This window comes from Daphnia pulicaria, chromosome 12 (assembly GCF_021234035.1).
Source record: "Daphnia pulicaria isolate SC F1-1A chromosome 12, SC_F0-13Bv2, whole genome shotgun sequence".
Taxonomy (NCBI): Eukaryota; Metazoa; Arthropoda; class Branchiopoda; order Diplostraca; family Daphniidae; genus Daphnia; species Daphnia pulicaria.
Genome location: NC_060924.1, coordinates 2,535,560 through 2,555,062, shown reverse-complemented (window position 1 = coordinate 2,555,062; position 19,503 = coordinate 2,535,560). Strand labels below are relative to the sequence as shown.

Genomic DNA, 19,503 nt, shown 5'->3' with positions numbered 1-19,503 from the left:
TATTATAATCAGAATTGATTTCCTTTCGACTGAAAAGCCAATCCAGACAATAAATTGAAACGTATAGCAATCTAACTTGAATAATGAATCTCCCCTTTCCCCATGAATTTAATACACGTCCGGCGCTATACTTTCAAAATGTTAAATATAACCAAAGTTAAGGCAAGTTTCACAAACGACAGCGACAGTCTTCCAATTGATGTCGAGGCTTGTGCGACCTTCAATTACACTTAAGACACTTGCAGTCATTATCTAAATTGCTTTTCGTCACGATTCACCGGTGGTTCACAGACAATCAATACCAAATTGATTTCCCGATGGCGACACGGCTATAGCGTTATTTTGCACGAATATTATACGTATTAGCGTAAATTATAGAATAGAGTCTACTGAAATTTGCAAATCAATTTTAGATCGATCGCTTGATTGATTTAAGTTTAATCACTAATAATTCAAGTGAACCCAATTGGAATTGGAGGTTGGCTACGCTCCGCAATCTCTAAATTGTAGGTTATAAGAAACTACACCGAAAAGAAATCTCCGTTTACGTCATAAGGAGTTACACCATATAAAGAAATTGACAAATGTCCAGAGAGAGTCTTCGTTTGAGTGTTTAACCGACCGTGCGTTCACGTCAAGCCCCGGCGACGGCAATCAGTTTGTTTCAGGACTAGTGGACATAAAAATCACGTTGATCTCAATTTTTGCACAAATAGAGAAGTAACACTCTTTCCATTTGCAATATTATGGGAAAATAAAGATGTGGCACAAGCCCAGCAACAAATACAGTGGAAAAAGGCAAGCATACGTCAACATGCAATTCTCTATGGTTGCCGACACTCGAATGAAAGTCTGCTGGTCGTGATAGTAACCGCAAAAGTGAACGTGCAAAAATAATCGTCTTCTTTTATCCGCCTCAAGTTTCCCTTTTTTTCCTTTTCTCACAGGGCAGCACAAAATCGTAATAATAACTCACTCATTACTGCCAATCTAACCATAACGGAAATAGCTTTTGTCACCGTGGAAAAAGTGTACCGCTATAAAACGACTGTGTCGACTGGGTAAAAGTCATCAGTCGATTCTCGATTCTCCTACCAAAAGCTTCACCAACCAACATGCAGGTCTTGTTCATTTCATTACTCAAATGATTGCGACTTTTATTTTAGTTTAATGCTCGTAAACAGGTCCAAACTATCGTCGCCCTTGTTTCGTTGGCTGTCGTTATGACAGTCGGACAGGAACAATACGCCGGCAATGCCGCCAAGTCATCCTACGAACAACAACAGGTAAATTAAAAATAACGTTCAAGTGTTTAAATCAAAATTTAAATTAAAAAATTTTCCATAGTACGCTCCCATGCCGCACTCGTTTGCCTGGGAAGTGAAGGACGAGCCGAGCAAGAACGACTTCTCACACCAACAGGAAAGCGACGGCAAAGTCACGACCGGATCCTACCGCGTTGCCTTGCCCGATGGCCGCACCCAAATCGTCACCTACAGAGCCGACCAAAACGGATACGTCGCTGAAGTCAAATACGAAGGAGAGGCCCAGTATCCCGCACCTTCCTCCTACAGCAACAAACCATCGGCGAGTTATCCGACCGAACAGGCCAAACCATACCCAAGTGCTTAAATAGCCCGAACACTCTACAATCTGCAGCATCTGCAGGGACAGCATAATAATGAACCGATGCGTTTTCTCCAATTCCTAAATAAGTTTGTAACTAAATCTTTTGTAATATATGGAAGAATAAATGTAAAACGTTAAAACAAGATTTTAAAATTTTCTAATTTCGCAAAATCTTTATGGCATTTTGATGATATAAACTTGTTTTCGCTGCATAGCTTTTTAATTTTTTTATAACTCGGGGATTGTTAGTAATGACTGTTGTGGGCCTCAACTGAAACATCAGCTGATCCAAAATTCAGATAGAAAATTCCATATTTCATCAAAGAAGAAGAATCTAGAGCCAAGTTATTGCGAGCCCGAAGGGCGAAGCTAATAATCGCATACGCAGAAAAATAAAAACCATGTCACTTTGTATGTATGTATGTATGTCCCGCTCCATAACTCGGGTGCTTCACGACAGATTTCAGACTTTTTGGTCTTAAAAATTACACAAAAAATATGCGGTGCGACCAGAACAAAAATAATTTCATTTACTTAATTAGTTCTCCTGTAATTAATGAAAAACTGCTAAAATAACAGCTTAATGACTAGTGACATCTGGCGGTGGCGACTACAACTTTTTTCAATTTAGGTCAAAATGAATCACCACCAGATGTCCATAGCATCCCCGTGATGACGCAATCTGTGATGTCCCAACCATGACGCAACCAGCAGATTTGCATTTATGTTTTGCAGTAATTAAACTAAAAGATGGTTATTTTTAAAATTCAATCATTGAACTTTATGTGTAAAAATAGGAAAATATGACTTGAGCAAACTAAACGTAAATAACTTGCAAGGATATTGAACTGTGTCAGAAAAATCCCGTTTTAAGACCACAAAGTCTATGAAAAAAAGTGTGAATTGTGAATAGTTCCGACTTAACAATAGGCCCTGAATGTTTAATTTAAGACAGTTTTCAACTGACTTACGACTATCCCTTCGCGGCGAGCTGATAAGCTTGCTTTTCTATCTTAAAAGGGAGGAAGAGATGGCCGAAAAATAAGTCGCCTTCCAGCTGAAAGATAAATCATTAATCTGCGACCATTTGATTACTTAACTTTTTTTTTAATTACTTGGCTATTTTTAGCAGCAAGTTTTGTCATTTCTTGTTAATTAATCGAATAATTTAATGTTAGTAAAAATCGTCACACTGATGTGGTTTTTAAATTAATTATTCATTTTTCGTTCGAATTCCATGGCAATCGTCTAAGAAAAAGAAATTTGAAAAAAATAAATTTCAAATTTGCTAGCCTATATTATCACCGCCAGCGCCAGGTACTGTTTACTCCATCAATCGGTTTCGTCTGCAGTGCAAACCAAGAGTTCGACGCGTTTTACTGTGGCCTGTGATGGGGCTGCCAACTCAGTTCACATGTTTCTTTAAGTGTAAACCATTCAGTTGTTTGATTATACTAGTGAGATGGAGATTGTAGAGATTATCATCAACGTAATTTGAGCCCTCAAAAGACCGTGAGTGACCGTGAGCCTGGCACTTGGCACTTGGCATGAGATTTATTACCTCTGACATTAAAGACCAAACGAACGTCATCAAAGTAAGAAGAATCTTGATTTAATTAACTAACACAACATGGTTCAATTCAATTGTCAGTCTCTCAACAGTTTGGTCATTTGAAACTGACAGTTTTCGTCTTTTTTGACACCGTGGTCGTCCATTTCTTGCGGAGTTATCGTGAAATTCACTTTTGATTTTAAAAAATGTTTTGTTATTTTTTGCAACATAGGCGTTTTAGCTTTCATTTCTGATTGTAATTTCAACCTGCGAGCCTGCGATCAGCAATAACATTTTTTTGGGTGGGTGGAATCAAATCAAGTCCCCTGCCCTTGATTTTGCAGATAGACGCGTGAATTTTAGTTCAGCCATGCAAAAGTATAATGAGCAAGGAACTGGGAAAAACTTTTGAAGAAATTCCAATCCGTTATCGAATTAAAAGCGAATGAAAATTATCTTAAATTTCTGGTCCTGTATTTAGTAAATCTGGCAATCAAAATTGGTTTTCTTCTTATCACGTCTACATTTTTACAGTTAGAAGCTTGAAAATTTGTCTGTGCATTAAAAATTCATAGTTGCATACACTGTTCAATTTTCTTAGAGAAATTCGCACTCCTTCACGAATTGGAGTTGATCGAATTTCATCCCCTTCCCTATTTTTTCTCATATTGCGTCCGTGAGAAAATAAAATACAATTAAAATTGAATTGAATCGAATTAAAATAATTAGATATTTGTTTATAAATAATATGTTTTAGACGGCTAGACGCATCGTTTTCGTGTAATTACTGAAAGCGAAATTTAAAAATCAAAAATTAAATAAATTTTCATATCTAGCAATCAAATTGAGTTTTTCACGTCCCCTCCCCTGCCCTTATTTGTAGAGATAGAAAAGCCAATTATTCTGGACGATTACAGTACTGAAATTTAATTGAATTAATTGAAAATTCCAAACCGTAAAGGAATTACTATTAGAGGCGAAGGAATTTTTCCCGTGTCTTATCTACCCTGTTTCTCTTGTAAATCTGGCAACTAAAATTGGTTTTTGTTTGTAACGTCTAGAGTTTTACAGATAAAAACTTGAAACTTGGTGTGTGTATTCAGTAAATTAAGTTGCATACACTGACAAATATTCGTAAAGAAATATCCGCTCCTTAATGAATTGGAAACGAATTAGTTTATTTCCCTTCCCCCTAAAAATTCCCTTTCCCAAATGTTCGTGTCGACGTTCGACATTTTGCGCATTTTGGTTTGTGTCGCCGATGAAGTCGAACCTCAAAGGGACGCGACAATTTCCTCCTCCAACATGAAACCCGTGAAATGGATATTGTGGAGGTCGCCGTCTGGAATATATGCACCATTAGAAGAAGTAGTCTGCACCCAGATTTGATCGCCTGTTTTCAAGTTTAGCGTCGACGGAAAAGACATCGGAGTATTTTGATCAACGGGACCAATAATCTCTAGAACACCAGTACTCCCGATTATATCCCCGTTCAAATAAAGAATAGAACTGTATACGGTAGAATCTGAAGATAGAAGATTCGCCGTAACCGCGAATGAGAAAAAATAAATTCCCGGTCGCGGTGCCGTGAAGATCCCCGACGTCAAATTCATGGCGTTTCCAACGTTTACCCGTGCCAACTGGAAGGGAATCGGAGTGTATACGTCGTCAAATGAAGTATTTCTCTGGACGTAGAAATAGACGGGCGTCGATTTGACGTCGGCGTATCCGATAAATTTCTGGAAACCTATTGAATTAAAAAAAAAAGATAATTGCAACTGATTAATACGTGAAATTACAAAACATTTACCCGCATCGTCAGGGAGTTTGATGAAATCGCAGAAAACGGATTCCATTTTCGCTGATCCCATGACGGAATAAATTCCGCTCAGGGTGTGGCCAATCATTTTGAGATCCACGCATGAAGACGGCAGTCCGTTGATGGCAACAGCTGATTGATTATTGCCAATTGGAATCGAGTCGGTTGCTGCTGCTGTGCGTTTCTCACGTAAAAGGGAAGTTAAAAACGAATCTTGTTGTTCAACTTTGGCCTCCAGTTTTCCTATTTTAACTTCCAGTTGGGCATTTTTGGCCTCTAATTGAGTTACTTTCAATGCCAAATCTTGTCTTAGTTCATTCTGTCATAGGAAAGCAAAAGTGTTTGTCCACAGTGAAACTTTGAATTAAATTGAAAAGTATAGACTTACATTTAGTTCGAGTTGAGCCTCCAGTTGTGTCACCTTTTCTTCAAGTTGAGCATTTTTAGCTTCAATTTTGGCTTCTAGTCTCACTTCCAATTCTTTCAGTTTATCTTCCAAAGAAAATGTGGTAAGAGCAGAGCCTGCAGAGGAACAAATTTTCCCGCAACTTAAAATCAACATCAAACCAAAACAGATTGACAAACGAGCCATTTTTACTCGATTTTCTTTGTAACAAAAGCGGCAAGTAACAATCGACAGAAAAACCCACTTTCCAGTTTAAATACCTTTCGTGCGGTTTTATCAATCGCCTATCTTGCAAAATGTCCCAAAAAGATAAACTGTTGAGACTGTTGTTTCCAAATTTGTTTTTTACTCTTGAGCAACATATTTGTTTTACGATGACTCAAATAGTTACGTCTCTATTATAATCCAATTATCCCGTTAAGTTTAGTTGAATCTATAGGTTGTTTCGAGAGAAATTAATTTTTGTTTTGTTTAACGACTATTATTCCGCTTTATCTTCGATGCGTGATGGCTCCGCACTGATTGACTGGTTGTCATGACGCCGCTTTTCATGACTCACCTGATTAAAACTGCCCATTTTTTGTCAGTTTTTAGTCCAACAGATGAAAACCAACAGCAAAGCAACTTAAGTGAGTGCGAATATATTATGCCATTATTTAGTTGTTCGGAATTTGTTATATAATGATGTTTCCAACTTTGGACGTGCGTTTCAATTTATGGAGTTTGACTCGTTGTTGCGTTCAACTTAAAGGTTACGCTTGATAGATTGAGATATTATTGCGGATGTAAATGACGAGTCTTATTTGTGTTTGTATAATATATCCCTGTCGAAAGAAGATAGATTTCGTGATTAGAATTTTTAAATGTCATACAGTCTAATGTCAGCATGACGGTCTGATATTATTTCGTATTATTTATTTTCTACGTGGCTATTATGGACATTAGACAATAATCTACCGTTTATTGAAACGGAGTTTACCCTGCGGACTGGTCTGATTTGGTTTATCACTCATCGCGTATTACTGGACGTGAAGGAAAATTATTGTCGATTGACGAGTGCAATCGACGCAACGTAGCAATCGTTTAATTAACTTTTAATTAACTCAATAACAAGTCGATAGGACCATTTTGATTGTCATTAACGTTGCAGTAAATCATTTATTTTTAATCCCCTAAGTAGCGACGAATCCTAAAACGCTATAGCCAAGCATTGCCTTTCACTATCGAAAGACATTAGCGACTAGATATGGTAAAACATGTGCGTCAGCAATTGTGAAATTAAGTAGACTGTTACTCTCGTGGTGTCAGCTGATTGCTTGGTGGAGTTCATGAAATCTATTCACGCGACTGTCGTAAGTTGTTTTAAATTTTCATGCAGACATTTTTGTTGTCGAGTTACACCTTGCCACTTTCATCGTAATCATGGGCTTAGATAGATTCGTCTACAAACTTGGTGTGTGTATTCATTTAGTCTAGTTGCATACATTGTAAAATTTTCGCAAAGAAATTAAAGTCGAACCAATTTGATCCCCTTACCTTATTTTTTGGACTGCGACCACGAGAAGGAAATAATTAAAATTTAATGAAATCAAATTGAAATAGATCCATCACAATTGTAAATGAGACTATAACTGTTTAAACAACTTTGTAATTCAACGGAGAATGTGAAATGAACCAGCAGTCGAACTCTCCGCATGGATGAATTCAATCTACATGTTATCCCGTTAAATTTAGGTTTCGTTGCTACAATTCAACAAATGGTAACCAAGAGAGAAAAGCGTGGGTGCTGTCGTCATTTTGGTCTATATATTATGGGTCAATCGGCTCTCTCCATCCGGAGTTGAAGGCGAATTCTTCAGGAGTCAAGTTGCTCTGCACGAAGACTACGCTAGGCTAATTTCCTTATACTTTATTTCATTACAGGAGACAATTTTAAAACATAACTTTGTAAGAAAAGCATAAAATAATAATGTTGAATAAGGCTTCGAATTTTCTCTGTTGGCTTGTCGCTTTGTTACTGGTAAATTCCTTCACGAAGGTCGTCAGTAAAGTTAACCAACATCAACTTGAAAATCATCACCTTCGTTTGAGCTCTTCAAGGGTATGTCTCTTATCCATCGTCAAATATGAGCATAAAAGTCTTTCCTGTAATAATCCTTACAAATTTTTACTTTTCATTTTTCAGAGCCCCTTAGTCAAAGATAAGGAATTAACGACTGTCAGTATGGGAATTTTCGAAGAAATTATTCTCAACATTTTAGCAGATAAAATGAAATTCACGTATCAACTAATTTATATTTCAAATTAATTTTCACGAATTATCGTAACAAAATTTCGTTGTCGTTTAGGTATGAAATTATTCCTCCATCTGACATTTTAACACTTGGTGTTCGTCAAGCAAACGGATCGTGGACTGGAACAACCGGACAGTTGCAACGCAAGGTAGCGGCTCTAACTGGATTTTTTAAAAATAATTAATAGGCTAGCTAAGTTTAAGGAGGTAAAAATAATTTCTTTTGATTTCAGGAAGTTGACATGTGTGTCACTATTAGTGCTCCGGCTTCCTCTAAGACGCCGGTTCAAGACATATCCTATCCGGTGATGTACGTCGATTCCGCCATTTTAATTCCATTTCCAAAAGAGAAAACTAAGTGGATAGTAACTTCAACCTTTAAGAATAATGAGGTAAAAAAGAAAGAAGAGCGATATTACCCTGCATAATTCTATAATTCTATTTTAATTATAAAATACTCTTTAAAAAAAAAAAGGTTTGGTTGGCCACCGGATCGTTTTTCATATTCATGATCCTGTCTGGATGGATTATCCATCGCATGACCATCTCCAAATCGAATCAAAATAGCCAGAATACATTACCGTTTTGGATATTTTATTTTATGTCCATATGGACATTGTCTCAAGGTTTTCTAATACTTATTTCTTTCATTTTTCAAATTTTTCCGAAATGTTTATTTCTCGCCTATTAGGGGACACACTGAGAAATCGATCGACACCCATTCGACTAGTCTGTATCGTTTCCTTTTTCGGGATTTTCATAATCACGAATTATTTTACGGCCTCGTATACTTCGATTTTATCCATCCCCAGCTTTAAAACGACTGTCTCTTCCATCGATGATTTAGCAAACAACAGAGGAGTCATTCCACTTTTTGTTAAAGGCTCCAGTTCGGACGAGTTCATTATGGTAAATTTGTTATTCAAGTAATTTTCCCTTTCACGAAAAAGTGAAATTAAGAACTTATTGCGCTAGGCTTCAACAAATCCGACCCTGAAGAAAATTGGGGACAGAATGAGAAAACATCCGGAACGAAGAATCCTTAATGCGTTAACTGTTGACGATATTTCGACTATTGTAAAAGAAGAAGCCGCCCTAATTTTGGTAAATCCATTGCAAATACTAAACGTAAATTTTTATTGGCATAATCTATTTTTTAATTGCACAGGTAAAGTCTACAGCAGAATCCTTAATTGAAAATAGCTATAAAATCAACAAGGACTGTAAAGTAACACTGGCCGAAAAGACCTTCTTCAGTCGCCCACAAACTTTCTCCTATCCGAAAAACAGCCCCATAGTCAAATCCGTTGATTACAAGTATACAAATTGTTGTTAGACAAATAATTTTTACAAAATCACATTTTTAATTTTCTGTTCTGTGTTTCTACAATAGTCTCCTGTTGATGCAACAAGCGGGATTGATCCAATACGCCGAAAAAAGATCCGCCGTTCCCTACAATCGCTGCTCTATCTCTGAAGCGAAGAAGATTGCAGCTAATAAAGCAGTTCCACTTAAACTTAAAGACGTGGCCGGAGCGTTTGCTATTCTCGCCTTCGGATTCATATTGAGCTTTATTATTCTGTTTGTCGAATGTATCTTTAAGAAGATGAACGCAAAATGATGTTTTTTTGTTTTTTTTAATTAATTCTTTATTAACCGTTACGTCACAATGAGTTTCTTGGGAACTAGGGGTAACGTATATGAGACACACATGACCTTGGTTTGTAATGACATTTTTACTTAGATTAACTCTATACGTAAACAAAGCAAATCCAAGAAGAAGTGGGACATTTTCCCTCCTCTTTTTACTTGTCGTTCGACTTTCGTCGCTCATTTGTTTTTCCATAAATTTACCCTGGGGAAATGTTTCATCAGTTTCACAAAATCCTTCAGCTGGTAAACATGTTTGCACTGCACGTCTCTGAATATTTTACGAATTGGCAGCTGTAATAACTTGTAATCTTGTATTTGATGTTAACACGTACTCATAAGCTTATGTATTAGACGTAGTGCTTGAAATTCTAAATTTGAGAGAATAAAAGAAAATACTGTAAGAACTGTAATCGCCTCGTGTCCAGAAATTGAACGAAAATATTTCTTCTGCTGGTAAGTTTCCCAAGTAAATTATTTAAAACAAAATGCATTCAAGTCAAGCTGTTTTCTCATTAGGCCTAGTGGTACACTTGTCAACTAGAGTTATTGTCTGGACATGTCTGACTAGCTATCGGAAGCATCTCAGAAAATGGAAAGGCATGTAATTGTCAAAAAAGAAAAAGTGGACTCGTCAAATTCAGTCTCTTCAACAACAACCAAATATCCACCTAAACTCCAAGTTTCGATAAAACAGGAAATAGTCACATTATCCTCTGATGAAAGTGATGTCGATGATGGACACCAAAATGTTGGTGGCAGCAAACCTGCACAGTTAGAAAGACAAGTGATTGTTAAACATGAAAAGCCAGAAATGCCAGCTGCAGAAACTAAATCGAACGAAATGCCTTCGTTCAAAGTTCAACGCGTTCAGAAACATCCAGACCAGATAGTCGAAAACGCTTCACTGGCCAGTGTTTCACTTCCTGATGCCTGGTATAAACTCGTCTTGCCTGAAGAAATCATCGACAGTGGAGCTCTATCAGCCGTACAACTGGAACCCATCATCCATGCCTGTCAAAGGCATAAACATAGGCTGCCGGATGGATCTCGAGCTGGATTTCTTGTCGGAGATGGAGCCGGAGTGGGCAAAGGCCGGATTGCAGCCGGAATTGTCGTGGAGAACTACACTCAAGGACGCAAGAAATCTGTTTGGATCTCCGATTCAAACGACCTCAAATACGACGTGGAACGAGATTTTCACGACATTGGAGCCGAGTTCATCCCCGTCTGCTCCCTGAACCAATTAGACTCCAGTTCCAGGATGTTGGATTGCGAGAAAGGGGTTCTATTCACCACTTATTCGGCATTAGTCGAACAAGTCCGATCGTCAATCGGAATATACCAGACGGGTCTGAAACAATTGTTGAAGTGGTGCGGAGTACATTTCGATGGCGTCATCATCCTGGACGAATGCCACCAAGTCAAGGAACTGTTTTACAAAGGTTCCAAGAATGAATCTTCAATAGAATTGGCAATTTGCGATTTACAGAACGAGTTGCCAAACGCCAGGATCGTTTACATTTGCGCCACAGGAGTTTCAGAGCCCCGGATTATGAGTTACATGAACCGTCTGGGACTTTGGGGTCGAGGGACTTCATTCAAAGGTAATTTAATTTTTCATTTGATGCAGTATATTCAAATTAATGTTTCGTCCTTGCAGGATCTAGAGCTTTCATAGATACATTTGAGTCTGCCGGTGTCATGGAAATAGTTGGAATGGAGATGAAACAAAGCGGAATGTTCATGGCCAGACAAATGTCTTTCAAAGACGTATCCTTCGAAGCTGTCGAGGCCTCTCTCACCTTGAAATTCATCAAAGTTTTCGACAATTCCGTCAAACTGTGGGATCAGTTACGTCAGTCGCTTACCAGAGCGACAGAAATTGTGAATTCCACTCAAAATATGCGAAGACCATTGTGGTCTCAATACTGGTTATCCCATAACAAATATTTCAAATACCTGTCCATCTCTGCCAAAGTAATGCACGCCGTCAGGATAGCTAAAGAGGCGGTGAAAAACGGAAAATGTGTCGTGATTGGAGTTCAATCGACTGGCGAAGCCTACACCTTGGAGCAGATGGAAAAAGAAGGTGGTGGACTGTCGGATTTTGTTTCGACCACCAAAAACATTCTGCTATCTCTTGTCAACAGGCACTTTCCTGTTTCCGGTTATTACGACGGAACCGTCGGAGGGAAACGGAAGCCTTACTACGAAGCCGATGAGAAATTTAAAAGGAAGAAATCCGAGCCGACCGAATATTACGACGCATCCGATTTGGAGTTTGAAGGATGGAATGAAGGTGCGGAAAATGACCGTGAAAGTTTGCCATCGATAAGAAATCAACTCTTTGCGCAAATCGAGAAGCTTGGGGCTGTACTTCCAAGTAATTGGATGGATTATTTAATTAACGAATTGGGAGGCCCTCAAAATGTGGCCGAAATTTCGAATCGGGAAGGCCGTGTCGTCCAGAAAGACAACGGGCAGGTGAGTTCTACCTTAAAATTTAGTCTTTGTAAATTATCTAATGACTGATGACACTTTTTAAATTATGATAGATTTTATACGAATCTCGTTCAGAGTCGAATGTTTATCTGGAGATGATCAATGTTCGTGAAAGGGAAAGATTTGTGGATGGAGAGAAAAATATTGCTATCGTCTCTCGAGCTGCTACCAACGGAATTTCACTTCACGTATTAGCTCATGTTAATAACGTGTGAATAAGGTTTAATTTTTAATTTTATAGGCTGATCGGCGTGTGATAAATCAACGCCGTCGTGTTTACATTTTACTGGAGTGTCCGTCAAGTGCTGATTTAGCCATTCATCAGTTTGGATGTGTCCATAGGAGCAATCAAGTAAAAGATATTTCAATCAAGTTAAAAATTGATCGAATTTAATTTCTTCTGTCATAGGTTACGGCACCTGAATTCATCATCTTGTTCTCGGAATTAGCGGGTGAAAGGAGATTCGCTTCGATTGTTGCCAAACATCTTGAAAATTTTGGCGCAACTAACTCTGGTGATCGCCATGTTATCGAACCAGTTGATCCCAGCGAATTCAGCATAGACGACCAGCACGGATGGCTGGCCCTCGAATCTACGATGCGATCCATTTTAGGGTACAAAGAACCAGTTGTCCCACCACCAGCTGACTACTTAGGAGATTTTTGCAAAGGTTTGCACGACAATAGTTAATTGAGCCTTCAAATTCTAACTGAATTTCGTTTTAATTGTTAGACATAAGTGAAGCTCTATTTTCAGTTGGACTAATTAAGAAATGTGCATTGGGTACGGATTGGGCTCCTAACGCGTTTCCACCGCCTTACAACACTCATCTTCCTAAATTTCTTAATCGGATCCTGGGCGTTCCGGTGGAGCTCCAAACAAGGCTGTACAAATACTTTACCGACACTCTGTCAATGACCATCCACTACGCCAAAACGAGGTCCGATTTCAGCGCTATGGGGATTGTTGACATTGGCGAAGGTAAAAATATCCACCGGACTAAACTTCAAACATTCACCACTGACATCGCAACGGGGTCAGCGGCCAAAATCGAACTGCATCGATTTGAATTCGACCGAGGAATGAGCTGGGAAACGGCTCAAGAGAAATGGAATTCTATTACTGGAGCCAACGAAGGATTTTATCTTTCAAATGAAGTATTAAAAATGTTCAAAATTGTTGTTTAATTTTCTTATTTTTAATTATTCCATTTATTATTCTCCAGTTTCTTAATGGGAAATGTGGAGTCTCGCTCATTGAGAAAAGTGACATCCCCGTCAGCGCTGACAGATGCGACCAAAATGAATTCTTGTACAAGGTTTTCCGACCCAATACAGGTCTGCAAATGATGCCACAGTCTTTAATTGACAGGAAAAAGAAATTACGTAAAGTCACTGCTGTTGAAGCTCGACAGTATTGGGATGATTTATATTTCGCTTCTCAAACCGATTGCTATCATTCCTACTGGTTCGTTATTTTCTTATTTAATTCCATTTAAATATGCTAACTAATGTTATTTCCTGAAATGTTAGGTATGGACGATGTGCTAAAAAGGCAATGGGACTCGAATGTCGGAAAGGTTTGCGGCTGCAGACGTACAACATTTTGTGTGGGCCGGTACTTTCGATCTGGAAAGATGTCGAAACGATTGTACTCAATGCCAGTGGGACTATGCAGGTAACTAGTTTCTGTCGATTGAAATCTCCTTTTAATGTAAATGAAATATATTTATTAGGTTGCCTGTGTACCCGTCGGGGGCAAAAGGACTGTTGGTTTAATTATCCCGACGATCTGTGAGTCCAGCATTTCTAACCTTCTTACCAAGCATTGCGGAAGAGGAAAATTCTAACCTGTGACTTCCGTTTCGCTGCTAAGGTAAAGTGTCTTATGTAAAACGAAGCGCATGACATAGACATTTCCTAAAATGCTTAAGCTTTTTTGTTTCAAAATTTCTGTAATCCAATTCAATCCTGTCGTTTTCATACAAGAATTTGTTACATTGTATTTGCTCAGGTTAAGATAGGACCACTTTATAAGTCGGTAAAAACTTTTATTTTGCTAACAAAATCACAAATTCTTGTGATCTTTTTCTCGTTTGAATTAGAAATTAAGTAGCACTGTGGCTGTTGAAAGTCGTCTATTTCATGAACTTGAATTGACTTTGACTTGTCAGGTTCGATGTGTTCTAAAACTAGCGCTGTGTTTTAAGCATTGTTAAATAGGTTGTTTTCAACAAAGTATGGTGTATAGCAATAATGAATGAACGTTATGCTCGAATGCTTTACTTTTCGTCGATCCGACTGCGGACGTATTAATAGGAAATGAAAGTTCACTGAATCCTTGCTTGAATTTGAGATTGAATTGCTTGAAACTGAAAAGAAGAACTTGGAAATGGTAACCACAACACACAAAGCAAGTTTGGGAAAACCGACAACAACTCAGAGATGTATTTCAGTGGTCATTCTAGCACCATCCTTCACGCACTAGAAAACGGGGCTCTCTAAAGAGTGAAAACCAGTGCAACCAGCAACCAACATTTTGAATCCCATTCGCTTAATCGATAAGTTAGTCTGTATAATTTTTAGTGTTGTAAAAGGGAATTAATGACTTCTTAATGGTATAAGTACAGGATATCCATAGCTACGAGAATAATGAATTTGAAGAACACGTTTTCATTTGCTATTCGATATTTTGTGCTATTTTGTGTGACGGAATTTTTGTTTATTGACAATTTCAAAGCAAATGCTAACGTTTACAACCTTAAAAGCAAACTTGAGAATAAGCATCTTCTTCTGAGCGCTACCAAGGTAAACCAGGAGTTAAAACTTAATTAAAGTCAAGCTCATAAAGAACTTTTCATTTTCAGAGTCCTTTGGTTAAAGATAAAGAGCTGACTACTGTTAGCCTGGGTATTTTGGAGGAAATCATCCTGGAAATTTTATCAAGTCACATGAAGTTCACGTAATGCTTAAGTTACTGCAATTTCCCGCTTTACTATTATTTTTTATTATTTTTTAAAAATTAGATATACAATTGTTCCACCCTCAGACATCTTATCACCTGGTTATCTTCGTCCAAACGGTTCTTGGACTGGAACAACCGGACAGATGCAACGTAGGGTATGTATATAATTCTGGAGACGACGCACGGTGATAATTTTTAATGTTTTTCTTTCCATCTCAGGAAGTTGACATGTGTGTCACTACTAGTGCTCCTTCTTCCGCTAAATTACTGGTGTCAGACATATCCTATCCCGTTCTATTCGTTGATGCTGCTATTTTAATTCCCTTTCCGAAAGAGAAAACTAAATGGGTGGATGCTTCAGCTTTCCAATCTCAGGCAAATATTAAATTACATAAAGCATACAAAACTTACGATAAATTATGATTTGTTTTCATTTTTAAGGCTTGGCTGGCTATTGGTTGCTTCTTCGCATTTATGATCCTGTCCGCTTGGATCATTCACCGTCTAACAAAATCAAATCCGGATATGGAAAGCCAGAATAGTTTATCATTTTGGATTTTCTACTATTTTTGCATCTGGATGTTGATCCAAGGTTTTCCACCATTTAATTTTTACTTTTTACTGTAGATCGTTACAGCTGTAATTTAAATCAAAATTTTGATATTCCTGTGTTAGGGGCTACGCTGAGAAATCGATCGACGCCTTTACGTCTAGTCTGCCTTGTTTCCTTTTTCGGAAGTTTTATCATCATGAATTATTTTACAGCCTCGTACACTTCGATTTTGTCCATCCCAAATTTTAAGGCGACTGTGGGTTCCATTGAAGATTTAGCAAACAATGGAGCAGTCAATCCTCTACTTATCAAAGGATCTAGTACAGAGGAGTATATCATGGTGAGTACCATGTTGATTTTTAACATCCAAAGAAATGTCTGATTTTCTCTTTTTAATTAAAAAGTCTTCATTGGATGCAACTATGAAGAAAATTAGCGAGCGTATGCGATATCGCCCTGAAGGGAGTATTCGTAATGCCTTGACTGTCGACGATATATCTACTATCGTCAAAGAAAATTCTGCTCTCGTTTTGGTAAAAATCTGATACATTTTTAGTTACGTAACTATTTTTACATTTTAAAATCCATTGTGCAGATCAAGTCTACAGGTGAATCTTTGATTGATCAGAGCTACAAAATCAATAAAGAATGTCGAGTAACACTGGCCGAAAAGACCTTCTATAGTCGCCCACAAACCTTCACCTATCCGAAAAACAGTCCCATAACGAATTCCGTCAATTACAAGTATACAACGTGTTAGAGCAAATAATTTCATCAAAATTTCAGTTTTAATTTTCTGTCATTTTGTTTTCACAATAGCCTCCTGTTGATGCAACAAGCAGGATTGATCCAATATGCTGAAAGAAGATCTGCCGTTCCCTACAATCGCTGCTCTGTCTCTGAAGCAAAGAAGATTGCAGCTGATAAAATTGTTCCACTTCAACTTAAAGACGTGGCCGGAGCGTTTGTTATTCTCGCCTTGGGATCCGCATTGAGCTTCATTGTTCTGTTTGTCGAATGCATTCTTAGGAAGATTAAGACAAAATGATCTTACGATGGCAATCTAACGTCTAACTAATCTAAAACAGACATTTTTGTTAATATGTGTTTTAAGTTTCCTAGCTGAGGCAGTCTAGATATTATATGAAAGAAACTGGCTTAATTGTAATACAACTAATTGATTAAATACATAAACACACAATTTAAGTAGGCCTAGTGATCGTCATTTTGATGAGGTTTTGTAATTAATCATTTACTTTTCGTTCAATGTGGATTTGTAAGACAATCGTCCAAGAAGTGGGTTGCGCAACTGAGAAAGTATTTTAAAATAACGAATTTCCCACGTTTGCCTCGCGTCCAGATTTCGAGGCCGTCCTTTCATGACATGCAACTGCCTCGAATAAAAGTTCTAATTCACGCTTTATGGTTATGACATATACAAGACATGTATCAAATTTATGGCGTTATATTTTTCATACTTTTAATCACATCATTGATGGCGGAGCACGCCAGCGCGGAGGGAATAATCAAAACAGTGTAAATTTCAAGGAGAATGTTTAGGATTTTCAACAGTTTTTCCTTGTATTTAAATTCCTGAAAGACAATTTCTTATTTTACATTGGCAAAATATTTGTAAAAGCCATGGTAAAAGTTGATCTTCTTTCCAGTGTTTGCCATAAATTGGCATTCCTGTTCTGTAACTGCATCCATGTTCGTCTGCAGTGCAAAATCAAAAATGGCGTCGGCCATAAGTTCGACGCTCATGTATGGAACGCCGTTTGTAGCAGCGAAAACAGACACCCCTTTTTTCTTTCGCACCCCTCTTTGTCTCGTTGTCTGCTTTAGTCGTCTGCCAACCGTTGCCAGGTAATCCTTCCGCAGCGTTTATTTTTTTGAATTCAAGTTATTAAATCCACTTTATAATTAGATATTTATTACTTCTATTTAATTTTAATATTTTTTCGCATTTATTAGTATCTCCCTTTTACTTAATTTTCATATATTTGTGAACAAAACAACACCAGCCCACACAGCTGACTGCTCAGGGCTCACAACAGTCGGAAGCCATTCACCGAGCCATTCACGTGCTCATTGTAATTATCAGAAGGAGCATGCAGTTTTAACTGTGTTTTACCTGTAGTCCAGGAGTGATTATTCTTAAAGAAATTTCATTAAAATATAAGATAAATTGTGATTTCAACATCGAGGAAGAACCGCGTTCTTTTTGGAAAGCATTAAGGCTTTTTGTGTTCCTGTCAACTATTGGGCAAGTAATTTTACCAAAAAATTGATTTCTTTCATTCTTGTAATCCTAATGTTTTCATTGTTAACAGCTTGTCACTTTTCAAGACACCAGTTATCATCAGTGTTATACTTTTTATTTGTGACAACTACTGGCCTGGTAATTTCAGTTAATGTGGTTTCGATTCCTTCATGTAGTCTAATTTAAATGTCTTCTTTGGGTATCAGCTTGCTTTTTAGTGATGGAACCAATGAATATTCCAATATCTCAGGAAAAACTCTTACAACTTGTTGACTGGGATTTTTCAGTAAAACAAATGGCAAAATGGTTTGGTTTGTCCCACTGGACAATACTCAGAAAACTAAAGCAATTCAAAATTTCTTGAAAGAAATTTTCTAATATTGATGATTGTGACCTCATGCAAGTCATAGCAAATGTCTTGGCTGATAAACCAAATATGGGTAATTTTATATTTAAATTTAATTTCCGTGGCTTCATTTAAATTGTTTGATTTTCCTTTGCAGGAGGAGATGTATATCTGAGACACAACCTCAAAACAAATGTAGGTGTCTTTGTCCAACGATGGCGTATAAGAAAATGTGTTCATGAAATCTTTGGATCCCAGCCAAGAGCCAAGAATACAATCAAGAGAAGACGTTATCAAGTGCGAGCTCCGTTGTCTATGGTACATTTGGACACTCATCATAAACTCATTAGATGGAGGTTTGTTGTTGTTGGAGCAGTTGACGGGTTTTCTCGAAAAATATTTTGTATGAAGTTAGACACCAATAATAAAGCTAAAACGGTCTTGAAGCATTTTCTAACCGGTGTCAAAGAACTTGGTCTGCCATCACGAGTAAGGTATCAATTTCCTCCCGTGATTCCAACTCAATTTTGTTCTAAATACTTCTTTCTTCTAGAACTGACAAAGGAAAGGAGAATGTTGGTGTTGCTCATTTGATGTTCCTTACAAGGGGTGGTAATCGGGCCAGTTTCATCAGCGGTCGGTCAGTTCACAACACCAGAATTGAACGAATATGGAGGGAAGTGTTACGTGTTGCCCTATCCCCTTTCAGAGAATTGTTCTAGTAAGTTTTCTAAATATGTTGTGTGAAGGAAAAGAATGTGGTTTTTAATGCTCACTTAATTTCAGTCTTATGGAAGGTGAAGGAATCCTGGACGTTTCGAACAACATGGACATATTTTCACTACATTTCGTTTTCCGATCCCTGATTGAAAAATCTTTAGATGAATTCTGTGCTATGTGGGACTCCCACAAACTCCGCACCGAGGGTTTATCTCCCATTCAACTATTCACTTTAGGAATAGAAGAATTGAAAAGACGATCCTTGGTAGACGGGAAAAGCTATACAGAATTGCAGCAATTTGATGTCGACATGCAACTTGTAAATACCATACAAAATCATTGCATCAGAGGAGTTCGTGGTGTCAAAGTGCCTGATATTGTCTGTCCATCTGAAGATACCTTGGCGGAATTGAGAAACCATTTCCCAATCACTAAAATTACATTTGAAAATTCCGTAGAAACGTACCTTTCCTTCCGCTATGTACTGAACGCAATGAGTAACGTTTAGACGTTATGTATGGTACTGTTCTCATAATATACGGGAAATCGATGAAAAATTCAGTGTTCGTATTTCAACACCTTTGACCTTATTTACACTTTTAAGAAAACCTTTATATTTTCTTTACTTTCTGTTCAAGTAAAGTGTGCTGTAATAATAAATATGATAATAGAGAATAACCAAATTGGGTAGCTAGTGAACATTAGCATGTAGATAAAACTGGTAGGTTGTGTTCCGGTGTGACCTGCTATTTAAAGACTTCGTGGAAAGCTGCTGCGCTTAAGATTCTGTGACTCTTGACA

The 19,503-nt window shown here is 37.7% G+C and overlaps 8 protein-coding genes across 10 annotated transcripts in view; 6 read left to right on the top strand and 2 right to left on the bottom strand.

The window, feature by feature from the left end:
• Positions 1-19,503, top strand: part of LOC124316136 (sporulation-specific protein 15-like) — a 610,960-nt gene that overhangs the window by 166,653 nt on the left and 424,804 nt on the right. The gene's annotated exons all lie outside the window — the stretch shown is intronic.
• Positions 1-19,503, bottom strand: part of LOC124316145 — a 411,551-nt gene that overhangs the window by 382,595 nt on the left and 9,453 nt on the right. The window lies entirely within an intron of this gene.
• LOC124316587 (pro-resilin-like) lies at positions 1,035-1,772 on the top strand. Its single transcript, XM_046782605.1, has 3 exons — positions 1,035-1,121; positions 1,185-1,286; positions 1,348-1,772. The coding sequence occupies exons 1-3, from the start codon at positions 1,116-1,118 to the stop codon at positions 1,630-1,632; spliced, it is 393 nt and encodes a 130-aa protein (XP_046638561.1). The 5' UTR covers positions 1,035-1,115; the 3' UTR covers positions 1,633-1,772.
• LOC124316420 lies at positions 4,277-5,648 on the bottom strand. The gene is made up of 3 exons (XM_046782354.1): positions 5,389-5,648; positions 4,992-5,319; positions 4,277-4,928 (listed from the first exon to the last, which is right to left on the bottom strand). Exons 1-3 carry the CDS (start codon positions 5,590-5,592, stop codon positions 4,456-4,458), a joined length of 1,005 nt encoding a protein of 334 aa, XP_046638310.1. The 5' UTR covers positions 5,593-5,648; the 3' UTR covers positions 4,277-4,455.
• LOC124316307 (glutamate receptor ionotropic, kainate glr-3-like) lies at positions 7,168-9,333 on the top strand. The gene is made up of 9 exons (XM_046782172.1): positions 7,168-7,507; positions 7,592-7,686; positions 7,755-7,848; positions 7,933-8,091; positions 8,175-8,325; positions 8,391-8,608; positions 8,675-8,803; positions 8,868-9,016; positions 9,093-9,333. Exons 1-9 carry the CDS (start codon positions 7,376-7,378, stop codon positions 9,319-9,321), a joined length of 1,356 nt encoding a protein of 451 aa, XP_046638128.1. The 5' UTR covers positions 7,168-7,375; the 3' UTR covers positions 9,322-9,333.
• On the top strand, positions 9,583-13,860 carry LOC124316132 (protein strawberry notch-like). 2 transcript variants are annotated; one of them, XM_046781883.1, is made up of 11 exons: positions 9,583-9,806; positions 9,870-10,957; positions 11,014-11,171; positions 11,214-11,837; positions 11,909-12,043; positions 12,097-12,207; positions 12,265-12,526; positions 12,589-13,013; positions 13,082-13,323; positions 13,389-13,533; positions 13,592-13,860. In XM_046781883.1, the coding sequence occupies exons 2-11, from the start codon at positions 9,943-9,945 to the stop codon at positions 13,703-13,705; spliced, it is 3,231 nt and encodes a 1,076-aa protein (XP_046637839.1). In that variant the 5' UTR covers positions 9,583-9,806; positions 9,870-9,942; the 3' UTR covers positions 13,706-13,860. The 2 variants fall into 2 exon arrangements, with proteins under 2 accessions (XP_046637839.1, XP_046637838.1); XM_046781882.1 differs by having other exon boundaries at positions 11,014-11,837.
• On the top strand, positions 14,085-16,552 carry LOC124316302 (glutamate receptor U1-like). The gene is made up of 9 exons (XM_046782166.1): positions 14,085-14,663; positions 14,723-14,817; positions 14,882-14,975; positions 15,040-15,195; positions 15,262-15,412; positions 15,496-15,713; positions 15,778-15,906; positions 15,969-16,117; positions 16,193-16,552. The coding sequence occupies exons 1-9, from the start codon at positions 14,508-14,510 to the stop codon at positions 16,419-16,421; spliced, it is 1,377 nt and encodes a 458-aa protein (XP_046638122.1). The 5' UTR covers positions 14,085-14,507; the 3' UTR covers positions 16,422-16,552.
• LOC124316499 lies at positions 18,172-19,259 on the top strand. The gene is made up of 3 exons (XM_046782488.1): positions 18,172-18,476; positions 18,536-18,703; positions 18,769-19,259. Exons 1-3 carry the CDS (start codon positions 18,298-18,300, stop codon positions 19,208-19,210), a joined length of 789 nt encoding a protein of 262 aa, XP_046638444.1. The 5' UTR covers positions 18,172-18,297; the 3' UTR covers positions 19,211-19,259.

Bases quoted from the DNA above. Each gene is read 5' to 3' on its own strand.
- LOC124316307 (XM_046782172.1), top strand. From the start codon at position 7,376: ATGTTGAATAAGGCTTCGAATTTTCTCTGTTGGCTTGTCGCTTTGTTA. The intron at 8,326-8,390 runs GTTTTCTAATAC...CTCGCCTATTAG, and splicing joins CATATGGACATTGTCTCAAG to GGGACACACTGAGAAATCGA. The intron at 8,804-8,867 runs GTAAATCCATTG...TTAATTGCACAG, and splicing joins AAGAAGCCGCCCTAATTTTG to GTAAAGTCTACAGCAGAATC.
- LOC124316587 (XM_046782605.1), top strand. The intron at 1,287-1,347 runs GTAAATTAAAAA...AATTTTCCATAG, and splicing joins CATCCTACGAACAACAACAG to TACGCTCCCATGCCGCACTC.
- LOC124316420 (XM_046782354.1), bottom strand. From the start codon at position 5,592: ATGGCTCGTTTGTCAATCTGTTTTGGTTTGATGTTGATTTTAAGTTGC. The intron at 5,320-5,388 runs GTAAGTCTATAC...TTCCTATGACAG, and splicing joins AGGCTCAACTCGAACTAAAT to AATGAACTAAGACAAGATTT. The intron at 4,929-4,991 runs GTAAATGTTTTG...TTAATTCAATAG, and splicing joins CAAACTCCCTGACGATGCGG to GTTTCCAGAAATTTATCGGA.
- LOC124316499 (XM_046782488.1), top strand. From the start codon at position 18,298: ATGGTACATTTGGACACTCATCATAAACTCATTAGATGGAGGTTTGTT. The intron at 18,477-18,535 runs GTATCAATTTCC...TCTTTCTTCTAG, and splicing joins GGTCTGCCATCACGAGTAAG to AACTGACAAAGGAAAGGAGA. The intron at 18,704-18,768 runs GTAAGTTTTCTA...ACTTAATTTCAG, and splicing joins CCTTTCAGAGAATTGTTCTA to TCTTATGGAAGGTGAAGGAA.
- LOC124316132 (XM_046781882.1), top strand. From the start codon at position 9,943: ATGGAAAGGCATGTAATTGTCAAAAAAGAAAAAGTGGACTCGTCAAAT. The intron at 10,958-11,013 runs GTAATTTAATTT...TCGTCCTTGCAG, and splicing joins TCGAGGGACTTCATTCAAAG to GATCTAGAGCTTTCATAGAT. The intron at 13,534-13,591 runs GTAACTAGTTTC...TATATTTATTAG, and splicing joins ATGCCAGTGGGACTATGCAG to GTTGCCTGTGTACCCGTCGG.
- LOC124316302 (XM_046782166.1), top strand. From the start codon at position 14,508: ATGAATTTGAAGAACACGTTTTCATTTGCTATTCGATATTTTGTGCTA. The intron at 14,664-14,722 runs GTAAACCAGGAG...TTTCATTTTCAG, and splicing joins TTCTTCTGAGCGCTACCAAG to AGTCCTTTGGTTAAAGATAA. The intron at 15,714-15,777 runs GTGAGTACCATG...TTAATTAAAAAG, and splicing joins GTACAGAGGAGTATATCATG to TCTTCATTGGATGCAACTAT.